General features: G+C 39.6%; 1 protein-coding gene across 8 annotated transcripts; it reads right to left on the reverse strand.

The window, feature by feature from the left end:
* Positions 1–9,505: 9,505 nt before the first annotated feature.
* On the reverse strand, positions 9,506–19,724 carry LOC131126399 (uncharacterized). Of its 8 annotated transcripts, none has more exons than XM_058068884.1 (26): positions 19,660–19,718; positions 19,504–19,587; positions 19,369–19,432; positions 18,765–18,794; positions 18,583–18,655; positions 18,442–18,501; positions 18,341–18,379; positions 18,200–18,256; positions 18,050–18,115; positions 16,825–16,884; positions 16,708–16,743; positions 16,537–16,596; positions 16,347–16,412; positions 16,220–16,282; positions 16,027–16,104; positions 15,515–15,574; positions 15,391–15,432; positions 15,214–15,273; positions 15,070–15,144; positions 14,929–14,982; positions 14,817–14,855; positions 13,338–13,409; positions 13,212–13,251; positions 13,089–13,134; positions 12,234–12,648; positions 9,506–10,710 (listed from the first exon to the last, which is right to left on the reverse strand). In XM_058068884.1, the coding sequence occupies exons 5-26, from the start codon at positions 18,646–18,648 to the stop codon at positions 10,234–10,236; spliced, it is 2,031 nt and encodes a 676-aa protein (XP_057924867.1). In that variant the 5' UTR covers positions 18,649–18,655; positions 18,765–18,794; positions 19,369–19,432; positions 19,504–19,587; positions 19,660–19,718; the 3' UTR covers positions 9,506–10,233. The 8 variants fall into 8 exon arrangements, with proteins under 8 accessions (XP_057924867.1, XP_057924869.1, XP_057924868.1 ...); XM_058068886.1 differs by lacking the exon at positions 19,660–19,718 and adding an exon at positions 19,632–19,648 and having other exon boundaries at positions 19,504–19,543; XM_058068885.1 differs by lacking the exon at positions 19,504–19,587 and having other exon boundaries at positions 19,369–19,477; positions 19,632–19,707.
* Positions 19,725–20,143: the final 419 nt, after the last annotated feature.

A 20,143-nucleotide genomic window follows, 5' to 3' on the forward strand; every position in this document is an offset into this window, starting at 1 on the left:
TCCTTGTTGGAAGACAACTTCGTGGAAAACACGTGGAGAAATGCATCTGATGCAGCTTTCAAGTTAAAGGTAATGGATCTAGCAAAATTTGCTCAAGTCTGGTAAAGGATCTCCAAGAGACAAAAGTAACAGTTGTGACAACAAAAATGGGGGGGGGGGTTAAGTCAATGTTGATGCACTACACTACTGATAGGGATATCATACAACTTCATGTCCTAAAATCTGAACTATCCCTTTAACTAGTAGTATTGCACACACTGTTCTGCACTGTTTGGAAAAAAAAACATTCCCACATCCCTTGTGGGACTAATAAAGGAATACTGTATCTTATATTCTACGATGCGCAATAATCCAGACATTACGGAAAATTAGGAAATCATTAACTCAGATAATTATTTAGCATTTTATGATTGAGACACAACAGTCATATCTAAAAAAATAAATAAATTCAACCATGTCCCAAAATTTACATTTTTGTTAATTTGGTATGTATTTTGGGCTGTTAATTAATTATTAATGTGGTGTTTAAAACAGAAATGTTTTCCTCTTAAACAAGAAATACGCTTTATATATGTTACATGTAAACATGCAAGTATAAATAAATGACATATGCTTTATCCTACCTGTTAGTCTTTGTTGTGTTGACTCGTCTAAAGCAAAACACAAAGATGCAAAAGGAATGAAAAAATATTGGTCAGCTTTGCAAGTGCATCATGTATTAATGTTGCACATACCTTCACCCTTACCCTTGCATCCTTATTTAAATGGGTGCCACGTGGAGGAGGGCGGTTCTTTCATGTACAGTACATATATTTTTTTGTACATCCTCCTCTGTGTGTGTGTGGGGGGGGGGGGGGGGGGCTTGTTGGGCAGAGTGCAGCATCTTAAATGAAAGTCTAACTTTAAAATATGTATCATGAAGTATATTGTATGTAAAACCTTATTATACACTTTTATTTGGAAATTTAGTGGAAGACTGGAATGTGGACCAAAGGGAAACTGAACTGATGAGTGGCTATTTTGTTTTTGATTTTATTAACAGCAAAAACAGAAAAATAATAGAGGACGTTCTATCACAATAGACAATAGACATTTGATCTTATTTATGAAATGGGTCTTGTGATTCATAGCTAACACATATAAAAAGGTGAACTAATCCTAAATGTATTTACCCAAACAAAACAGGTGTATATGAACTAAATACGGTAATGTGGTTGGTTTAATGTTTTAAAGAATAATGATGAATTATTATTAATTCATGTGAAATCTTGTCAGTGACTGGTGACAGAATGGGAGTGCTAACTTGTTATACAACTCTGTGTATGTGCAAAGCATGCCCACATTGAAAGATGGTAGCCTATCACACAGGAAAAACCACATTGCAGAGTAAAATGTCGAAATCTTCCAAACTGATGTTTGTTGTTGAGTCACACGATGCCCACAACGTAAGTGTCCAAGGTCATAAACCCCTGGGGAAAAGAGAGACAGCACAACTTGTGATGAAGAGGAAATCAGTTTGGGACAACATTTTTAAATAATTATACTTGCAGTGTGTTTTGCAGTAATTGAATAAAGTTAACTGAAAGTTTGTAAAATTCTCATTACAGCCAAAGTGTGATGGAACGCTCACACCCTAACCTTCTCCTCTCTGAAATGCTAAAACAGTCATCAAGATGCCATGACACAGCACATCTATCAGATAACCATCAAGACAGCGTTACCATGTTGGAGTCAACAACAGGTTGAATCGCTTTGCTACAAAATTTGACTCAAGTGAGATTTCAGTCAGTGCAGATCCACAGAGCCTGTCAAACAGACTAGACCAGGGGTCTCAAACTCAATTTACTTGGGAGCCACTAGAGCTCGGATCTAGTTGAGACTGGGCCGCATCAGGTTTTCCCCAAAAAACGCATTTATTAAAAACAAAAAAAATTTAAAAACTTTGCTTTGGTTCCAATTTTCTACAAGAAAAGCTCTGATAAAACATTCCACTGTTCTCAAATATCTTACTTTTTATTTTTCTAGACAAAATAAGATGAAAAATAAACACACAAATCAAGAATAAAGAAAATCAATCAGTAATAAATAAATATAATAATAATAATAATAATAAAACGGCAAATAATAAAAACTTAACAAACCACATATAGTTGGTGGGTAGACAAATTATTTTTTTTCAGATTAAAATTAACAAAGCATTATTAGAGCCCTGTAGACATGACAAAACAATGACAATACTCTTTTTATTTACAACATATTGCGCAACTGCAGGGTCTTGAGACACATGCTAACTCGCAAACTAGAGAGCTAGCAACCTAAACGGTAGCCTTCAAGTTATTTCCTTTAAACTTAAATAGCCAAAAACTTACCACTTCCACACGGATAGGGAGGATAAATATTAACAGTTATTTAACCTTTAACATGAACATTAATCAAACGTAATAATTTTTTCTGGGTACATGATACCATACAGCATTCATATCAAACTTGCGTGGGCCGCACTAACATTAAACTTTCATATCAAGGCGGGGGCCCCCGCGGGCCACGTGTTTGAGACTGCTGGACTAGACAGTAGCACAAGGTTTATGATGGATAACACCATAATTATATATTTTTTCAGATTTCAAAATAAATGTGCCCCGCAGAAGCATTGGAATAGTGAGATCAATTTCTTTATTTTTGCTGTAGGGTGAAAAACATTTGGGTTTGACATCAAAAGATGAATGCAAGACTAAAGAGATGCTTTTTATTTCTCGGTATTTACGTATGGAAAGGATGCACTACCTTAAAATGTATCAGTCTATAAAACATTTGGGTTTTTTTTCTACTTTTTGGCAAATTCCAGCCTGTTCATGCCACTGTCTTGTTTTCCCCCGTTATTATCATTGTAATAGTATTATTGTTATTATCATTATCATAATTATCATTATTGTTATAATCTTTATCATTATGACCATCATTATAATCATCATTAATATTACCATTTCCATCATTATAGTTAACAATTTTTTGATTTTTTTGTAATTATTTAATTTTACAGACTTCATTGCTTCTCGTAGAGTGCTGTATTATTCCATCTGTTGTTTTCTGAAATCCGCAGTATTTGTGCTTTTATTGTCAATTTATTAGTCCACTTTTTTGCAACATTTACATATCATTTTCTGGATTTCATGTGTCTAATCTTGTGCTTTAAAAAAACAAGACACGCTTAAGCAAAAATTCCAACTTTCTGGTCAGTTGTTTTTGTCTTTTGCTATTGAACACAAATGTTTTTAGTGTACAGTAATTGACCTCACTGATCCAATACTTCTGGAAAGTTCTGTAGATTAAAAATATCCCATTGGAAGTGTCTGCTTATGTGTAGCTTACTGTAATTCATACATGGGGACGTTGAGCTCCTGATACCACATCCAAAGCCAAAATACAGCCAGAGACCAGTGGAGCTGCATGAAAGGATGTTTGAAAAATACAACAATTAGCTACCATAGAATCTTAGAACCTTCATATTCATTGAGAGCTCACCTTGTGTCAGCAACAGTTGGAGACCGGGGACTGGCTGGTGATGGTGAGGGCGACGGTGGTGATGAAGATGAGCGTGCGTGACTGTGGTGCCTGGCTCTGCCGGGTCCACAACGTTGGTGGTCAACTTCGGAGTTAGTGGCTCCAATTTCACTCGTAGTTCCACTACCACGGTCTTCACTCACTTCTCAACTTCATCTTGTCCATGGCCATGTCTGCTTCTTCATCTGGTCTCACTTTATAATAATGTACACATAAATACAGTAGTTACTGAGGAACTTATGAGTAATGGTTTTGTTCCTTAAGTACTGTAATTTTGTGTATCTTATTGTAAAGCGTTACCCTTCATCTTGTCCACTGCCACTTTCTTCATTTTGTCCACTACCGCTGTTCTGCTGATCATCATCATCGCCTTTGTCACCACCACAGTCCTCTTCATGTTGTCCACTGCCGCTATCACCTTTGTCTTCTTTATCCTCTCCACTTCCACTCTTCTTCATTTTGTCCACTACCACTGTCTTCCACATCATCTTCCTCATCCATCTTCATCTGTCCATCGCCATGGTCCATAGACATGTCCACAAATGATGAGCATGTTGTTTTCCCAAGCCTGCCTTTGAGAGAGACTTATTATACATGTCATATTTAACATGGGAGCCCAAAAAAAAAATGCCATAAACACAGCCCATCGCGTGTGACGTTGCATACGGCGTATGACTACAAAAATGACTTGTGGGACACCACGTGATTTTTGTTCCAACTCCAATTCAACTTTCAAACACGCATCTGAGAAGGACTTTCCAAATGCTGAGCTTTGTTGTTTTTGGTGATTGTGTTTACTTATCTGATGTGACAATCTAACATTTCTTCTCCAATGTTTGCACGATATATTCCACTGCAATCAGTGGGGGGAAAAACCCAAAATACATACGTATGAGAGCTTTTGATTATTTTGTTGCAATTTCCCCTTGACCCACTTACCTTGGACTGAGTGGAAAACCCTTTTCTTCTACTACATACTAAAGGCAGAATAGACTAGAATACCTTATATTGTCACTATACACATATATAATGAGATTTAAAGCAGCTCCTTCATGCATGTGTGTACAATATTGAAAAATAGACAGTTCTCCCTCCTTTTTCTCAGGTAATTGGTTCCACTAAGTAATAAATTGAATATTTTGTGCATAGAAAATCTGTTTATGACTTTCTAAACAGTTTTTTACCATTATTAGAGTCCTGTAGACAACAATGCAGAGAAATAAAAGACAGCAGCTGCTAGCATAGCAAGCTACCGAGCTAACTAGTTAGCCTCTTTAATTTACTTATTCTAAGCTTAGTGTTTCAAACAGAGCGAGGCAGAAAGACAAAGCAGAAAGACAAAAACTTACAATTTCCACACATTTTTCACGCAGTCATTTCAGACATGCCGATAGAAGGAGGCATTTTCGAACGGTGAAATAACCGCTACTTCAATCTCTGGCTGTCTGCACCGCCCATTATCTTCTGCATCCTTATTCGCTGTAGACCACTGTCAATCAATCTCTTTTATGCTGCCACTTTGACTGCAGTGTCTCACTAGCTTTGCAGTTTTTGTATGTTTCCAATTTTCTCCCTGACAAAAGCTACAATATTGACGAAATGTCAAATGTCAATGTTAATCATCACAAAAGGTTGAATTCTGGACATATTAAAGGAATGTACAAGATATGCGGCTATACAGCACCATTATGGAATACTTTGACTCGAAGGAGTGTGTTGGTAATGGTAATGGTTTTATTTCATTTGAACATGCATCAGATTACAATTGAATGCATCACATAATCAGTTCACAGTTCCACATGTCCAAAAGGAGTAGGAAGAAGCAAAGCTTATTAAATCCTATCCCTCCATCTGGTACTTTTACAATCAGTAACTGTTACATTTGTTCACTTCCTGCTTCCCATAATACAGTTTAAGGCTTTTTGTTTTTGTTTTTTTTTTAAATAATTTTTTTAAATATTTTTTTTTAATAATGCACCTCGTACCGACGTACAAGGTGCCATCCAATGACATCCAATGACATAATGGGTACCATAGTAAGTGTCAATATAGTGATATGTATAGCACATCATGACTGGTTCAAGACTCTTCATCCTTGTATTTAGCAAACATCAACTGCTTGTATTGTTTCTTGAATTGGCTCATTGTTGTGCATTGTTTGAGGTCCTTACTCAATCCATTGACATGCAATATATTTTAACAAGGATACAAAAATGCTACAGTACTGTGGAGCGGCGCCAGGACAAAAAGGAATGGAGCGAAATAATGCGTAACTTGAGTAACTTCATATTTTGTTGTCTCCAACGTGTAGGTTGATCATTCAAATTCAAATAAAGGTTTTAACTTTGTCATGCCTGTTTCAGAAAAGGGTCTAAAAAAAGTGTATGGGGGCGGCTTATACAAACTTAATACATACAATATTTAATAATTGCCCACAAATAGAGTTGGCTACTTCGCGGATTTCAATTATTGCGGGCTATTTTGGGAACCTACACCCCGCAATATACGTATACTTATACCAACCCATATACCTTTACCCCCTGTAGTTTGTACGTCATGCCCCTCAAAGTGACATATTTCTTTCCCTTTTCTGTGCATTCTACCAAGCTAGCTAACAACGGACGTCATGAGAGGTACCTATTTTGAGCTGCTCGTCTGAGCGTCATTCCCGAGTGGATACCTAGCTCTCAATTTCACGACAAAGACGCAACAAGATCGTTTGCCGTCAGCATTTTTTTTACCTGAGAACTGGAACACACAGCCATCCCAATGAGAGCGAACAACGTCAGTATTGTCGCTGTATCTATGCTGCTGTTGCTGACGGAACTACAACGGAAGTATGTGTATCAATGAGCCCAGGAAAGAAGTTTGGTAGTGTTTTAAATCATTGTTACAGTTTTTTTAGATGGCTTCATAGTCAAAATAGGTGTATCCCAATGACATGCATTGTCAGCTAGCTCATATTGACTTGTTTTCTCATGTTATAATGCACGCACAGAAAAGGGAAAGAATTATGCGATCGTGTTACATTTGTCTTTTGCTGTGCAAAATTTAATGTCGGGGCGAACTTCTAGAACTTTATTCCAGTTCCTCAGGTCGGACTCAAGCTGCTTACTGCGTTGCCCAAAATAAAAATAGCCAACCTCAATCACAATATATTCAGATGTACACAGGAAACACACTGCAAGATCACTTTAAGGTTCCCAAGAACACCATGCACAGATTTAAAGCCTAAACATGACACATCACTAAGCTACAATCATTTATCTCTGACTCTGATACAACCACGACATTTGAGCCATTACAGAAAGTGCTATACTTATTTACTATCATATTAATGTTCATAACTTTGCAAAAGCATGAAAGAAGGATCAAAATCAAGATTTGCATTTTGTTTGAGCAGCCATGAGTCATCTCTCATGGATCTTGACGTGGTACCATACTGACAAAAATCAGCACCCGAACAGGTTCCAATCAAGATTTGTTTGGTTTGTTTGTTTTCTTACGTTTCCTCAAAGTTGCATTCCTCATGAATCATGTCCTTAACCATAGCCTTCTCAAAAGCACGGCACAGGTTCAGTGCTATGCTAGATATCTTTAAGACGTTGACGTTGACGTTGCAACATTGTTTTGCTTCCGTCACATCTATCTTACTCTGTTAGCTACCTAGAATTTGGTAATGAGCACAATTTTCACCAAGAACCAAAACAGGGTTCAATGCCAAATGTTACTTTTTCTTTCATCAGCCACATTTACACTTGTGATGACTTCCATGACAAATAAAGGGTTTTAATTGAGGAGGTCGAGAACATTCAAGGCAGTACTAAATAATCGGGGTGTAACGGTATGGTTTGGTACGTCCGTTAGTTTTGGTACAGTATATGACCAAAATGCAAAAAACTACTACTACTCTAAGTCTACTGTTCTGAGAAATGCGTGCCTCTCGCCTAAAGTCAGCTGGGATAGGCTCCAGCATAACCCTGCAACTCTCGTGAGGACCACATTGAAAATGGATGGCTGCATATTAATGTTAAAATTTTGAAACAACATATGCATGGAGAGATGATCTTCCCCTCGCATATGTCTAGTCTAGACCCTTCTCAAATAGTGTGGAATTGTCAATTGCCATAGGAGTACGTGAGAGGCAGGGAAGAATTTCAATATTAGTGCATATCTACCAACATACAGTGAACCTCGGATATATCGGATTCAATTGTTCCCACTGGTTTTGTCCAATATAAGCGAAATCCGTTATATGCGTATACCGGAAAATGTCCGTTTTACACATATATCGGATTCATATCCGGTATATGCGTAAATCGGATTTTATCAGTTATAAAAAGGCACTTCCTTGACTATGTTTCCAATGTACCTGGACCGGGCAATGAAAAGAGACGTAAGGTAATGAGAATTTAACTTTATTGGACTCTGAGCATAACAAATTGTTAATTAAGCTAGGCCCTGTTACGCCCGTCAGGCCTACGTTATTTCCAATAGTGAGGTTAAGATCTCATTCACTGCTGTGCTAGTATTATTGACGTCACTCACTTTTATATTTGTCCTAAATCTGGAGCCAGGAGAAAGACAATAGCCAGTGACATCAACAAGATTAGCATAACGATGCGGCCATCCGATAAATGCAAGGGAAATTTAATGGAAATGCATTGGAACGGGACTGGAGATTTTGTCCAAAATAGGCAAAATCCGTTATAAAAAATCCGATATATGCAATGAATTTTTATTGGAAATGCATTACAGAAAAATCGGTTCTTTTTTATCTGTCCGTTGTGAGCGAATTTCTGATATATCCGAGGTTTACTGTATATGAATTTGTTGTACTCACCATGCAATTTGACTCTTGAATATCCTTATATGTTTCACTGCAACCCATTTGTTGCTGGTTTCAGTTTCAAGTTTACGACTAAGTAAATACCATACATTGCTGTGCCGAGTGTGATGACCAAGATATGGTCATACTGCTTGTACATCTCTAGTAAATACCATGTATTCCTCCTTTAGACTGTATTGTAACCAGGCAAGATGTTTTCTTTTGTTTAACAGCAGCTTCTCTTTTTTTTTTTTTTTAACTTTTTTTGCGTATCAGAATTTTAGTTTCTTTTTACTTTAATGCAAGCTATTTAAAACATGATCGACATTCAACAAGGGTAAGTGACCCATGCATGATCGCGTCTCATCGGGCTGCAGATCATCAGATGCAAGCACAAGTGTAGGGGTGGGGCCAGTGGCATAACATTTTGGCAGCTTAACAACAACAAAATGTATTCTCTGATAGTTACCAAAAAAAAACTTGAAAAAAATCAATATATACTATAACATGTAATCTATTATGAAATAGTAGTCACGTAGTCAGTTGAAAAAAATTAACTTAACAGAGTCTAATACAAAAAAGCCCACATTTTGCAAGGTGAAAACATACAGTTAGCAGCATCAGTATGTTTTTATGATTGACTTACAGGAGATGTGGATGAAGTCCTCATCATTATGGGATGTGTTGAGTAGATGCTTGTACAGTATGCGTTGGCAGCAGTGTGGCTCCTCCTCATCATACAAGTAAACTCAAACTCACAGCGATAACAAGACCTGGACGAGAGAAACATTAAAAAAGCACCATTGTACCATTGTTGGGGGGGGGGGGGGGGCATGATGTTTTCCTGATTAGTTTTGCCCATGGGTGCCCACAAACATCCATCATGCCAGCATCAAAAGCAGCAGTCCAACTTTCAACATGACTGTAGCGCAATGATCACATATAATAGCATACAGAACAAACACAATAGCCACTAACCACAACAGAACCACATTTGCGGCAATGTTGAACCATAATGACATATTAGAAATTGACAATTAAGATCCTAGATTATAAAATTACAATGTCAGACTGGAAGTGCAAGGCCTCCATGATGTTTGTGTGTGTGGTTGAGATCAAAAGTTGTTAAACAATTCTCATGGTTGCCTTACCGCATTTGGTTTGACTGCCAGCATCGTATTTGTTTGTTTCTTTCGGCCTTTTCCATGATTATGATTACATGATCCGCATCCTGATTTTTTGGCTTGAGCCCTTTATATTCCGGATGGATTTCCTGACGAATACCGTTGATGCTTACTCGTAGAGATTTGAACCTGAGGCGTCCGCTCCAAAAGTCCAGAACGCTAACCACTACACTCGTATCACAAACCATTAAAAAAAACTTGCTAATAGCGATAAGTCACTTGTGAGCATGATAAAGCACAAAATATAAATTTGATAATCCAAACCAATATACTGCTATGACCATACCAACTACATTAGATGAGAAAAATTTCGAATTTAATCACTTTTAATGATTTAATTGCAATTAGCTTGCAATTGATAATACTCAGGATCGGGTAATTTGTTGAGATGTTTGTGTTGAAAGCAATGTGCCGCATCACAGCTTTTGTTCTATTTTATTTAGCAATTCTAACAATTGAGGGCTCTGGCTCAGTTGCAACTAAGTTGTCCGCAAACTTTATTGAAAAAAGCTCAACTAAAGACAGACATACATACAATTGGATTATTAAAATATAAATACTTTCATTTTGAAATGATTTAACTCGTCTGAGGTTCCACTATGCCGTGCCATGGTCAACGTGAAGAACGGTAAACCTGGCAGGCGTTTGATTTTGGTTTCTTCATTCTTCAAGCTCAATGAGTTTCTTCAGATCAGACTTCAATATCTCCTCATCCTCTTCCTCCACCTCCACCTCGATGCCATCCATCGTCTTCTGTAGCTCTTCCTTGATGCGGTTCAGCTCCAGGAGCCCATCCTGCAGGTCCTTGCAAACTTCTCGAATCTTGGCAGCAAACTCGGTCTTTGCACCCTTTCTCAGCTCTGCGGAGTCCTTAGCCAAGAAGAAGACATCGAGTGCCAGGAAGAGGCCAGACATGACCCCGGTGGTGACGCTCATCACCTGGGCTGCTTTGGCAGCACCGCCCGCCACGCTGAGGACCTGAACCGTACTGATCAGGCTTTCTGTGTTGATGACCAAAGCCTTGCCGGCTCGGCCGCCCTCCTTCATGACATGTTTGACATTCTGGTTGAGATGTTTTTTGGAGATGCTCTCGGCATACTGCTCAAAGTTCCACTCCTCGAGTGTCTCCATCCCTTCCTGTCAAGGAAAAGTGTGTTGCTTGCATCACTGGGGTAGAAATAGCCCGGAAAATCAATTCAACATATGAAATATGGTGCACTGATAGGATGACACTGAAAGCTGCATTCCAGAACACTGGGAAATGGCACAACCCTATGAAGTCCAGGGTAGGATTGGTTGATTTCCTTTTTTTTTTTCTTTTTGCATGAATTCAATCCCCCCCATTTGACACATTGGGCTGTGAAACAGACATCGGTAACTTAGATGCAGATACAATAAACCTCGGATTTATCGGATTCAATTGTTCCCACTGGTTTTGTCCGATATAAGCGAAATCCGTTATATGCGTATACCGGAAAATGTCCGTTTTACGCATATATCGGATTTATATCCGGTATATGTGTAAATCGGATTTTATCCATTATAAAAAGGCACTTCCTTGACTATGTTTCCAATGTACCTGGACTGGGCAATGAAAAGAGACGTAAGGTAATGAGAATTTAACTTTATTGGACTCTGAGCATAACAAATTGTTAATTAAGCTAGGCCCTGTTACGCCCGTCAGGCCTACGTTATTTCCAATAGTGAGGTTAAGATCTCATTCACTGCTGTGCTAGTATTATTGACGTCACTCACTTTTATATTTGTCCTAAATCTGGAGCCAGGAGAAAGACAATAGCCAGTGACATCAACAAGATTAGCATAACGATGCGGCCATCAGATATATGCGAGGGAAATTTAATGGAAATGCATTGGAACGGGACTGGAGATTTTGTCCGAAATAGGCGAAATCTGTTATAAAAAATCCGATATATGCAATAAATTTTTATTGGAAATGCATTACAGAAAAATCGGTTCTTTTTTTATCTGTCCGTTGTGAGCGAATTTCCGATATATCCGAGTCCGATATATCCGAGGTTTACTGTATAAAATCCATAATTCAGAATGTCATGAACAAATATGGTAAACAATGCTAGAGGAAGTGAAAAACTATACTTTCAAAGCCAGACGAGGCCTCGGTCAATTAGAATATAAACCGCGTACAAAATAAAGTGTCAGGCGTGTTTCGGCCTTAAACAACTCCCTTGATGGCAGCGTTGGCTTACCCTCCCATTCTTCCAGTGCAAACAAACAGCCTAATGTTTTAATGGCTTTTCTTTCGTACTGCTCCGAAAGTGCACGAAAATGAGCAATAATAAACACGATGACGCAAAGTCATGCCAAATATTACTGCTCATAAACTGGTTTTACCGATCGACGCCACTGTAAGACCTTTATACAGTGTGAAATACGCTCTTTCAACGCTAGTTGAAACAGAACAACTGGCTGCGTCACCGCGGATACTTGGTTGTGGTCTCCAGAGCGTGAAGGCCGGAGTTGGCGTTCACAATGTGAAAACAAATCAATCAATCAAATTTCAGCAACATGCACCAAAACAAACAAAATAAATGAGCAGATTACAATTTTTACGCTTGATTTTGTTCCCCTGGAATACTTTGAGGGGACCATGAATGCATCATTAAGCTTTAAAAAAGTCTCACCTGCAAGAACTCCAGACACTCCCTGATGTCATTCATCTCCTCCTGGTAGTCTTGGATCATTTTCTCCACCTTCTTACGGTCAGTCTTTGAATGCACGGTGTCTGTGATATTGGCGGAAGCGGAGGCCACGCCGCCCGCCGTGGCGACGCCGATGCCCACGGCTGTGACAATGAGCGACGTTCCTGCCGTGAATGGGGCCAGGATGAGACCGGTGATGGTGGTGACCGAGCCTGCCACGCTGGCCACCCCACCGCCGATACTGGCCGTAACGGTCTTCTTGTGAAAGCTGTCGGCGGCATCGGCCAGCGTGAGGAGTTCGAGGATGCGCTGCTGCAGAGAAGCACCACGCTGGTTGAAGAGGCGAACGAAGAGGCGAGCGGCCATGAAGACACGATCGGCCGCTTCTTCCACCACTCTATGGAAATAAGCAGATCTGTATCAGCGTATGTGGGGGACATTATTATTAAGTTGTATTGTATTTAGTATAAGGCGGCACGGCGGTCGAGTGGTTAGCGCGCAGACCTCACAGCTAGGAGACCAGGGTTCAATTCCACCCTCGGCCATCTCCGTGTGGAGTTTGTTCTCCCCGTGCATGCGTGGGTTTTCTCCGGGTACTCCGGTTTCCTCCCACATTCCAAAATCATGCTAGGTTAATTGGCGACTCCAAATTGTCCATAGGTATGAATGTGAGTGTGAATGGTTGTTTGTCTATATGTGCCCTGTGATTGGCTGGCGACCAGTCCAGGGTGTACCCCGCCACTCGCCCAAAGACAGCTGGGATAGACACCCCGCGACCCTCGTGAGGAAAAAGCGGTAGAAAATGAATGAATGTATTAGTATAGTAAGATCACTTACTCTTCGGAGTCATCATTCTGGGTGGCCTCGTTCCACTCAGTCCAGCCTAACAATTGCCACAAAAGACAACAATTGGGATCCACTATGAATTCATTTCATTGTTCCGGCATCAAACATGCATACCATCAACTGTTCTCCACCATGCCAGCAGTCCATCTTCATCCTAGATAGCAAACATGTTCACATTCAGTGAGACAAGGCAGCTTTCTACATTAAAAAATATATTTTATAGACCTAAATATGAAATACCTCCAGAGGGTCCAAAGCACTTCCATCATTGAGTGCAGTCATTTCGACCATTTCCAGTGTTTGGACCTCCACCTTCATCCAATGTGATAAAAAAATGAAATGCCATTCAAAAACAAGTAAGTCAGGCAAAGTAGGCAATAAAAATTAAGAAATTACATGAACTTGGCACCATTTGTCACGAGCACACTGCACTTTTTATAATGGCTGGCAAATGGCCATAAATGACTTCATTTTGGTCTGTGAACACCAAACAAACTTGTTTCAATACACACGGGACACGTGGACATATACACACACTGCATGCTGCAAAAGGTGCATGCAGCGGTGCAGAGACACTGATGGTACCGTGTGTATCTCATTGATAGCTACAAACGGAAGAATGCTACTTAACTTTTTGCACATCATGCGCATGTTCATTAGGTTTTTGTCTGTTCTGGTTGAAGTGTGACAGCCAGCATAAAAGGGAGAAGAAACTGCTGCTCCAAAGGCGGCAGTAATAACTAAGCAACATAGCAGTCCCGTTACAGAGTTGGAACAGTTGCTTGTCCTGTGGCTGGGAGACCAGAATCAACATTGTACCACAGTGAGCCTTATTCAGGAAGTGATGCTGTACGCTCTCCGTCAGCATCTTCTTCCTCTTATACTTCTTCCTCTCAATAAACCACAGGAATAAGATTAAACTGTTATCTTTTTATGACAGGTTACTTTCATTCTTGTTCGGTATTTAGTGTTATCTTAAGTCCTCCATGTGTTTTGTGTACAGTGCGAGTTAATCTAGGTTTAGATTCGTCTTACATCACCGCCTAGGAATGTAACCCGATGACCACCTGTAGTCATATTTGGCGAGGGCAGTCACAGGAAGTTCATTATCATTATCAACGAAACCATGTCTTTTAGTACTAGTCTAGTCTAGTACTCAATTATAGTAATATGTTTTTATCCCTGCATTTGTATGTTTGAACTTGAAATTAGTAATATTAATGCACTGGTTATCAGGAGGCGGCACGGTGGACGAGTGGTTAGCGCGCAGACCTCACAGCTAGGAGACCAGGAGACCTTCTCCCTGTGCATTTGTGGGATTTCTCCAGATACTCCGGTTTCCTCCCACATTCCAAAAACATGCTAGGTTAATTGGTGACTCTAAATTGTCCATAGGTATGAATGTGAGTGTGAATGGTTGTTTGTCTATATGTGCCCTGTGATTGGCTGGCGACCAGTCCAGGGTGTACCCCACCTCTCGCCCGAAGACAGCTGGGATAGGCTCCAGCACCCCCCGCAACCCTTGTGATGAAAAGCGGTAGAAAATGAATGAATTATCAGGAAGAAAATGCCCTCGCCCCCCCCAAAAAATGGCACCCTTACAATACTGTGGCTTTGTTTTATGTTGCGTGTTCACAACAACACAATGTTACGTGCGTGTGTTTACTTTTTTAACTCAACCTTCAACCACACTGCGTTTTGAGTTCCCATGTGCATTACCTGTGGCAAAGGCTCTGTGTCAGGCATTGCATTCGAGTCCTAAAGAGTCAAATGGAAAGTAAATGAGATCGAGTATAACAACAGCGAGTGTTACACAATGACACACTGGTACCTTTGCTCCAGAGCCGAACAGCCCACTCGGAAGAATTCTTTTAATTCTGAAGGTCTGGGAAACAACAAAAAAGTACAAGCTGTGACTGCAAAGCAAAAGGTGAAAAGTACACTTTTTAGTTTTAAGACATGTCAACCAAACCTTTCTTTTCTTTATTTGCTGAGTTGGTTGACTTTTCAGCTCACAGTTGCTGGGATCATCTGTGTACCAAACAGACTGAAGAGAGGTTGGTAGACTAACAACAGTGAAAAGTTAGTCATCAAAAGTTCATAAAATGAAATTTACATGTCTCTCTACTGCGCCAGCATTTAAACTCTCTGAGCTGCATGACAATGGTGGCACATCCTGAGGAGAAAAATAATTTTTGAGTGATTTAGTCCAAGCTTTCTGATTAGATAAGATAAAGTTTTATTGTGTTGCTTTAGCACAATAAACATAAAAAATGCCAAAATTACTTTTTACCTGCTTCAGAGATGTGACTGAGTCTGTCTCTTCATGTGCCGCCTGCATATAAAAAACATGTAAGCGGCATCCATATTTGTTTTTGGCTTTGGAACATTGCCATGTGACAGTTTCACTGACATACCTGTGAAGTCGACTTTGAGGGTATGACTTTGTGCATCATCTCTTTCAGCATCCCAGTCTTCTAAAAAATAAAGTAAAAATACATGGCGCTAAAAATAATCTAGATGCCCAGCAAAAATGTTATGGGTTCTTATTTGGATTGCGTCCCATAACATTTGGTGGAAATCGGGAATGCTAAGCCCGCTTCACTTGCTACCAAATAGAAACACTGAGTTAAATCAATTATAGCAATGAACGTGCAGTCCTTTTTTGCCTTTTTTGAGATTGTTTAAAAGCATTTCATTCACTTTATTTTGTTTGTTTCTTTCAGCTTTATCCTGATTGCGGAGTCATCACAGATCTTTTTTTATCTTTATTATGCACATTTATTTCCTCATCTTTCTCTGTATGCTGGCTATGGCTATGTTAGAAGTGTAACTAAGACAACATCAGATGGCGGCCAGCGTGCACCTCGAGATAAGGCCTGACAATGCAAGTGTGGTGTGACTTCAACTTCTCCTGAAAAAACTTTACCGGTTTCTCGGCCAGGTTGTTGTTATCAGCCAGATTTCCTTCACTGGAGGAGATGTCACACTGGACAGGCTGCATGTCCTAACAAAAGGTGAACAAAAGGTATTTATAACTGCTGTCTGTCAGTCTTGAATTTTTTTTTTTTTTTTTTAAAGCACTCCCAAGCTGACTAAAATGAAACAAATGTTGAACTCACCTTTGGCTGGGAAGATTTGAACGGGTTGACTTTCTGTATCACACTTGTCATCATCCCTGGTTTCTAAAGAAAATAAACAAAAACAATCAAAGGCAAATTAAAATAACTTGGAATATTTCACGTCTACCTGTTTGTCATTAGATTCTTCTCTGGCCTCTTGGTGATCGGCATCCTGAGGCTCATTCTTTGGTAGCTGAAGCAATCAAGTCAACGGTTCGTTCATTTAAAATAGCCATTTTATATTCCAGTCTTAATTGTTGGCATGGCAACATAATGCTGTTAATATAAGGGACATTTTTGCTTGAGAAAAATAGCACCTGTTGAGAAGACTTGAATGGGTTGACTTTCTGGATCATCCCTTTCAGCATTCCTGGGTGCTGAAACACAATCGGCATATTTAGTCGGTAGTGACCATCAAGGAAGCAAAAAGAGTTTTGATAAACGACTTTTCTGGCTTTACGTCATCATGATACAGATCACTGGCTGACCTGTTCTGCTGATTCAGACCCTTCAGTTTCAGGAACCTGTGGGAGAACCGCTCAAATCATCAGACGTGGATTATCTCATGCTTAAAGATAACATCATGCTAAGTGTAAAACACTTACCTGACTGGAAGACTTGAACGGGTTGACCTTCTTCATGACCCCTTTTAGCATTCCTGTGTTCTGAATGACAGAGATTTTTGAACTCAGTTGGTATTACTGCAATTCCAACATTGTTTCTTGTCATGATGATAGTCACTACAAGAGTGTGCAATTAATACAAATATTTAAAGACTGATATTCATTTTTTTGTATGGTACTATTTAAAGAATGATATAACATACAACAAAGAAGCATTAAAGAGCAGGAGCATCACAGGATGAGAAGAAACATTACTTTCAAGAAAAAGTACAATGAAAAACAATGAAAAAATTATTTGACAATACATTGCAGTCTACTATTTTTAATTTCTAGACCCGCCTACACCCGAGAGACTGTATGACTGACAAAAGCGCTGCAACCAATGCACAGAGCTGCCTGTTTGGGAGCTGGAGACGAGGAAAACAGACACACATGCACATGGCAATACATTAAGGCAGAGTGATGGAGGACACAAACGTTAGCAATACTAGAGTAGCACTGTGAGGTAGTACTAACAGTTACATTTTAACAGCAACATTATGTTCGATTATTCGAGTGGTTAGCACGCAGGCCTCACAGCTAGGAGACCCGAGTTCAATTCCACCCTCGGCCATCTCTGTGTGGAGTTTGCATTCTCCTCGTGCATGCGTGGGTTTTCTCCGGGTACTCCGGTTTTCTCCCACATTCCAAAAACATGCTAGGTTAATTGGCGACTCCAAATTGTCCATAGGTATGAATGCGAGTGTGAATGGTTGTTTGTCTATATGTGCCCTGTGATTGGCTGGCGACCAGTCCAGGGTGTACCCCGCCTCTCGCCCGAAGACAGCTGGGATAGGCTCCAGCACCCCCACGACCCTCATGAGGATAAGCGGTAGAAAATGAATGAATATATAAAGATTAGGGATGTAAAATGATTAAAAATGTGAATCAGATTAATTATTTTTAACAAAATAATCATGATTAATCACTATTAGCAAGTATGTCTGAAATGTGTGCATTTCACTGTATTTAATGAAACAACATAACATTTGAATCACACTTTAAACGTGTTATGAGCAATAAGGGGTCATGTTCACAGACATCACGTAATTTAAATGTAATTTTGGGTGTTGTCAAAAGGAATGATTGAAACTGCAGACACAAAACGTCATGGTGACTGTCTGAAAACGTGGACTTCAAAAAGTATTTATGTTGGAGTTCCTCTTACCTGTGTGGGATTTGTTCCCACATCTGGCACGTCATCAGTGGGACTTTTGCCAACTGTGGAGGTTGTCTGCCCCCCCCCACCAAAAACCAAAAAAAAAAAATTCAGGCACAGCTGACACAAAATAGTAAATAAACTATGCTTTTGTCTAACCTGTGATGAAGTCTTGAAGGGGTTGAGGTTCTGCATAACTCCCATCACCACAGTTCTCTGCAAACACAAACCCATATAGGCCTACCATATCATGCTTACTTTTTAAAGTGTACAGAAAATGCATATTCTCATGTAGCGTACTTTGGATTTTGGGACACTTTCGGCTTCATGGTTGCTTCCCTGCAAGAACAATTCCAGTTAAATGTCTGCAAACATGCCAGTGTTTTTATGTCAACATTTACCTGTTGGGTGCCGCCTGCATCTTGTACTCTGGAGCTGTGTGTAACGGGATTGTCCAGATCCTGTTGGTGAAAGAAAGCCTGTTTGGGTTTGGATGGTACAGAAACGCTGACCCCATTATCACAATCACCACCAATGGCTACCTGTTTGCTGGGCCTTGGCGGAAGGGAGGGAATTGTGGGTGCTGAGCTCTTTTCTCTGCGGAACATGTTCAAGCTGAAATATGAATATTTCAGTTAAAAACACTATGAGTCATGTTAATGTGAGCAACAGAATAAACTTATTTGTTGTTCAATTGTGCTAATTTAGAAAAGTTCTCAATTACCAACATGTGATGGGAGAACTTTGAGAGGCGCTGAAAGAGAAAAGTTACTTTTATAAACTTTTGGCCAGTTTTAAATTAAACTAAGAATGAAGTTGTAGTTCTAAACGTAATTAAGGTGTTTTTAGTGGATTTTTTTGTCTCTCCGACAGTATTTTAGAACTTCATATGCAAATGATACGATGACGTCAAACAGAGACTTCTACAACAGCCAATAGCTATTTTTCTTATTGAAAAGTTGGCAACAGTGGTTGACAAGCCATGTGACTTTAGTGTCATTCCTCGGTTTGCGTTACATTGACAGTAATTTTGCCCTGTTTTAAGTCCCGTCTGACTCACGATAGCTGAAATCTTAAACAAAAGTAACTTCAAACGTTTCGAAACGAAAGTCATGTCGTGGGAGAAATAGCGCCGAATTGTATTATATATCATAATTTTCGCGAATGTCTAAGCTAAAAAAATGACTGGAATGACGAGCTTTGCATCACGGAAGTCCGACAAAAGTTGCTTGCTAGCACCACTAGCATAATATAACACAGTGGAATGTTCCAGGATAGTGGACGTACTTCTAGCAAAGAGTGGAGGTAAAAAATAATAAACATCCTACCCTTTAGTTGAGTCAGAAGTATGACATCTGAGCCATAGGCAAAGCGTTGTTACGCTTCACTTCCCTTCATGGAGGAGTCGACAAACTGGTTTAGCAAATGTTGAGTGACCTGTTAGTGTTAAAGAGTTGGGTTACCGGCTTCGACTCTCGTCCACTCTGATTTCACATACAGTTCCTCCCAAAACAAAAGTGACGAACAAAGAGACACGGTATCAGTTCCTGCAAAGAAACGATTTATGTCAAATAAAGTACACCTGTGTTACCTGTGTTCGAGTGGGAGTCAGAGCCAACCTTACTGAAAGTGGCGCCACGGGTGAAACTTTACAAGCCCGTCCCCCCCATTAGCTAGTTCAGGGGTCTGCAACCCGCGGCACCAGAGTCTAAAGTGACTCTTCAGCCTCTTTTTTGTGGCTCCTTTCGCAATGCTTCGAATTTTTTAACACCCAAGTGTGGAAATGTAATGAGTTTTTAAAAAATCCAACTTTGTCTGAGACCATGAATGCATCCTGGCTTAGTTCTGACTGTTGATTGGATGAGCACAAGGGTGAGCAGACAGGATGCACCTAGCTGCTTTGTTGCTGCATTGTTTTCAGTTTTTTTTCTGTTCACATGGTTAACAAATTACAAATAAACACCCCCAAAATAAAAATCCTGTAAATAAGTGAATAAATAATAGTCATAAATACAATACAATCAACAAACAAATATATTTGTATATTATTAGAGCCCTCTTTTCAAAGGACAACAACCCTTTTGTTACCTTTACACTCATGGT

This window comes from Doryrhamphus excisus, chromosome 3 (assembly GCF_030265055.1).
Source record: "Doryrhamphus excisus isolate RoL2022-K1 chromosome 3, RoL_Dexc_1.0, whole genome shotgun sequence".
NCBI lineage: Eukaryota > Metazoa > Chordata > Actinopteri > Syngnathiformes > Syngnathidae > Doryrhamphus > Doryrhamphus excisus.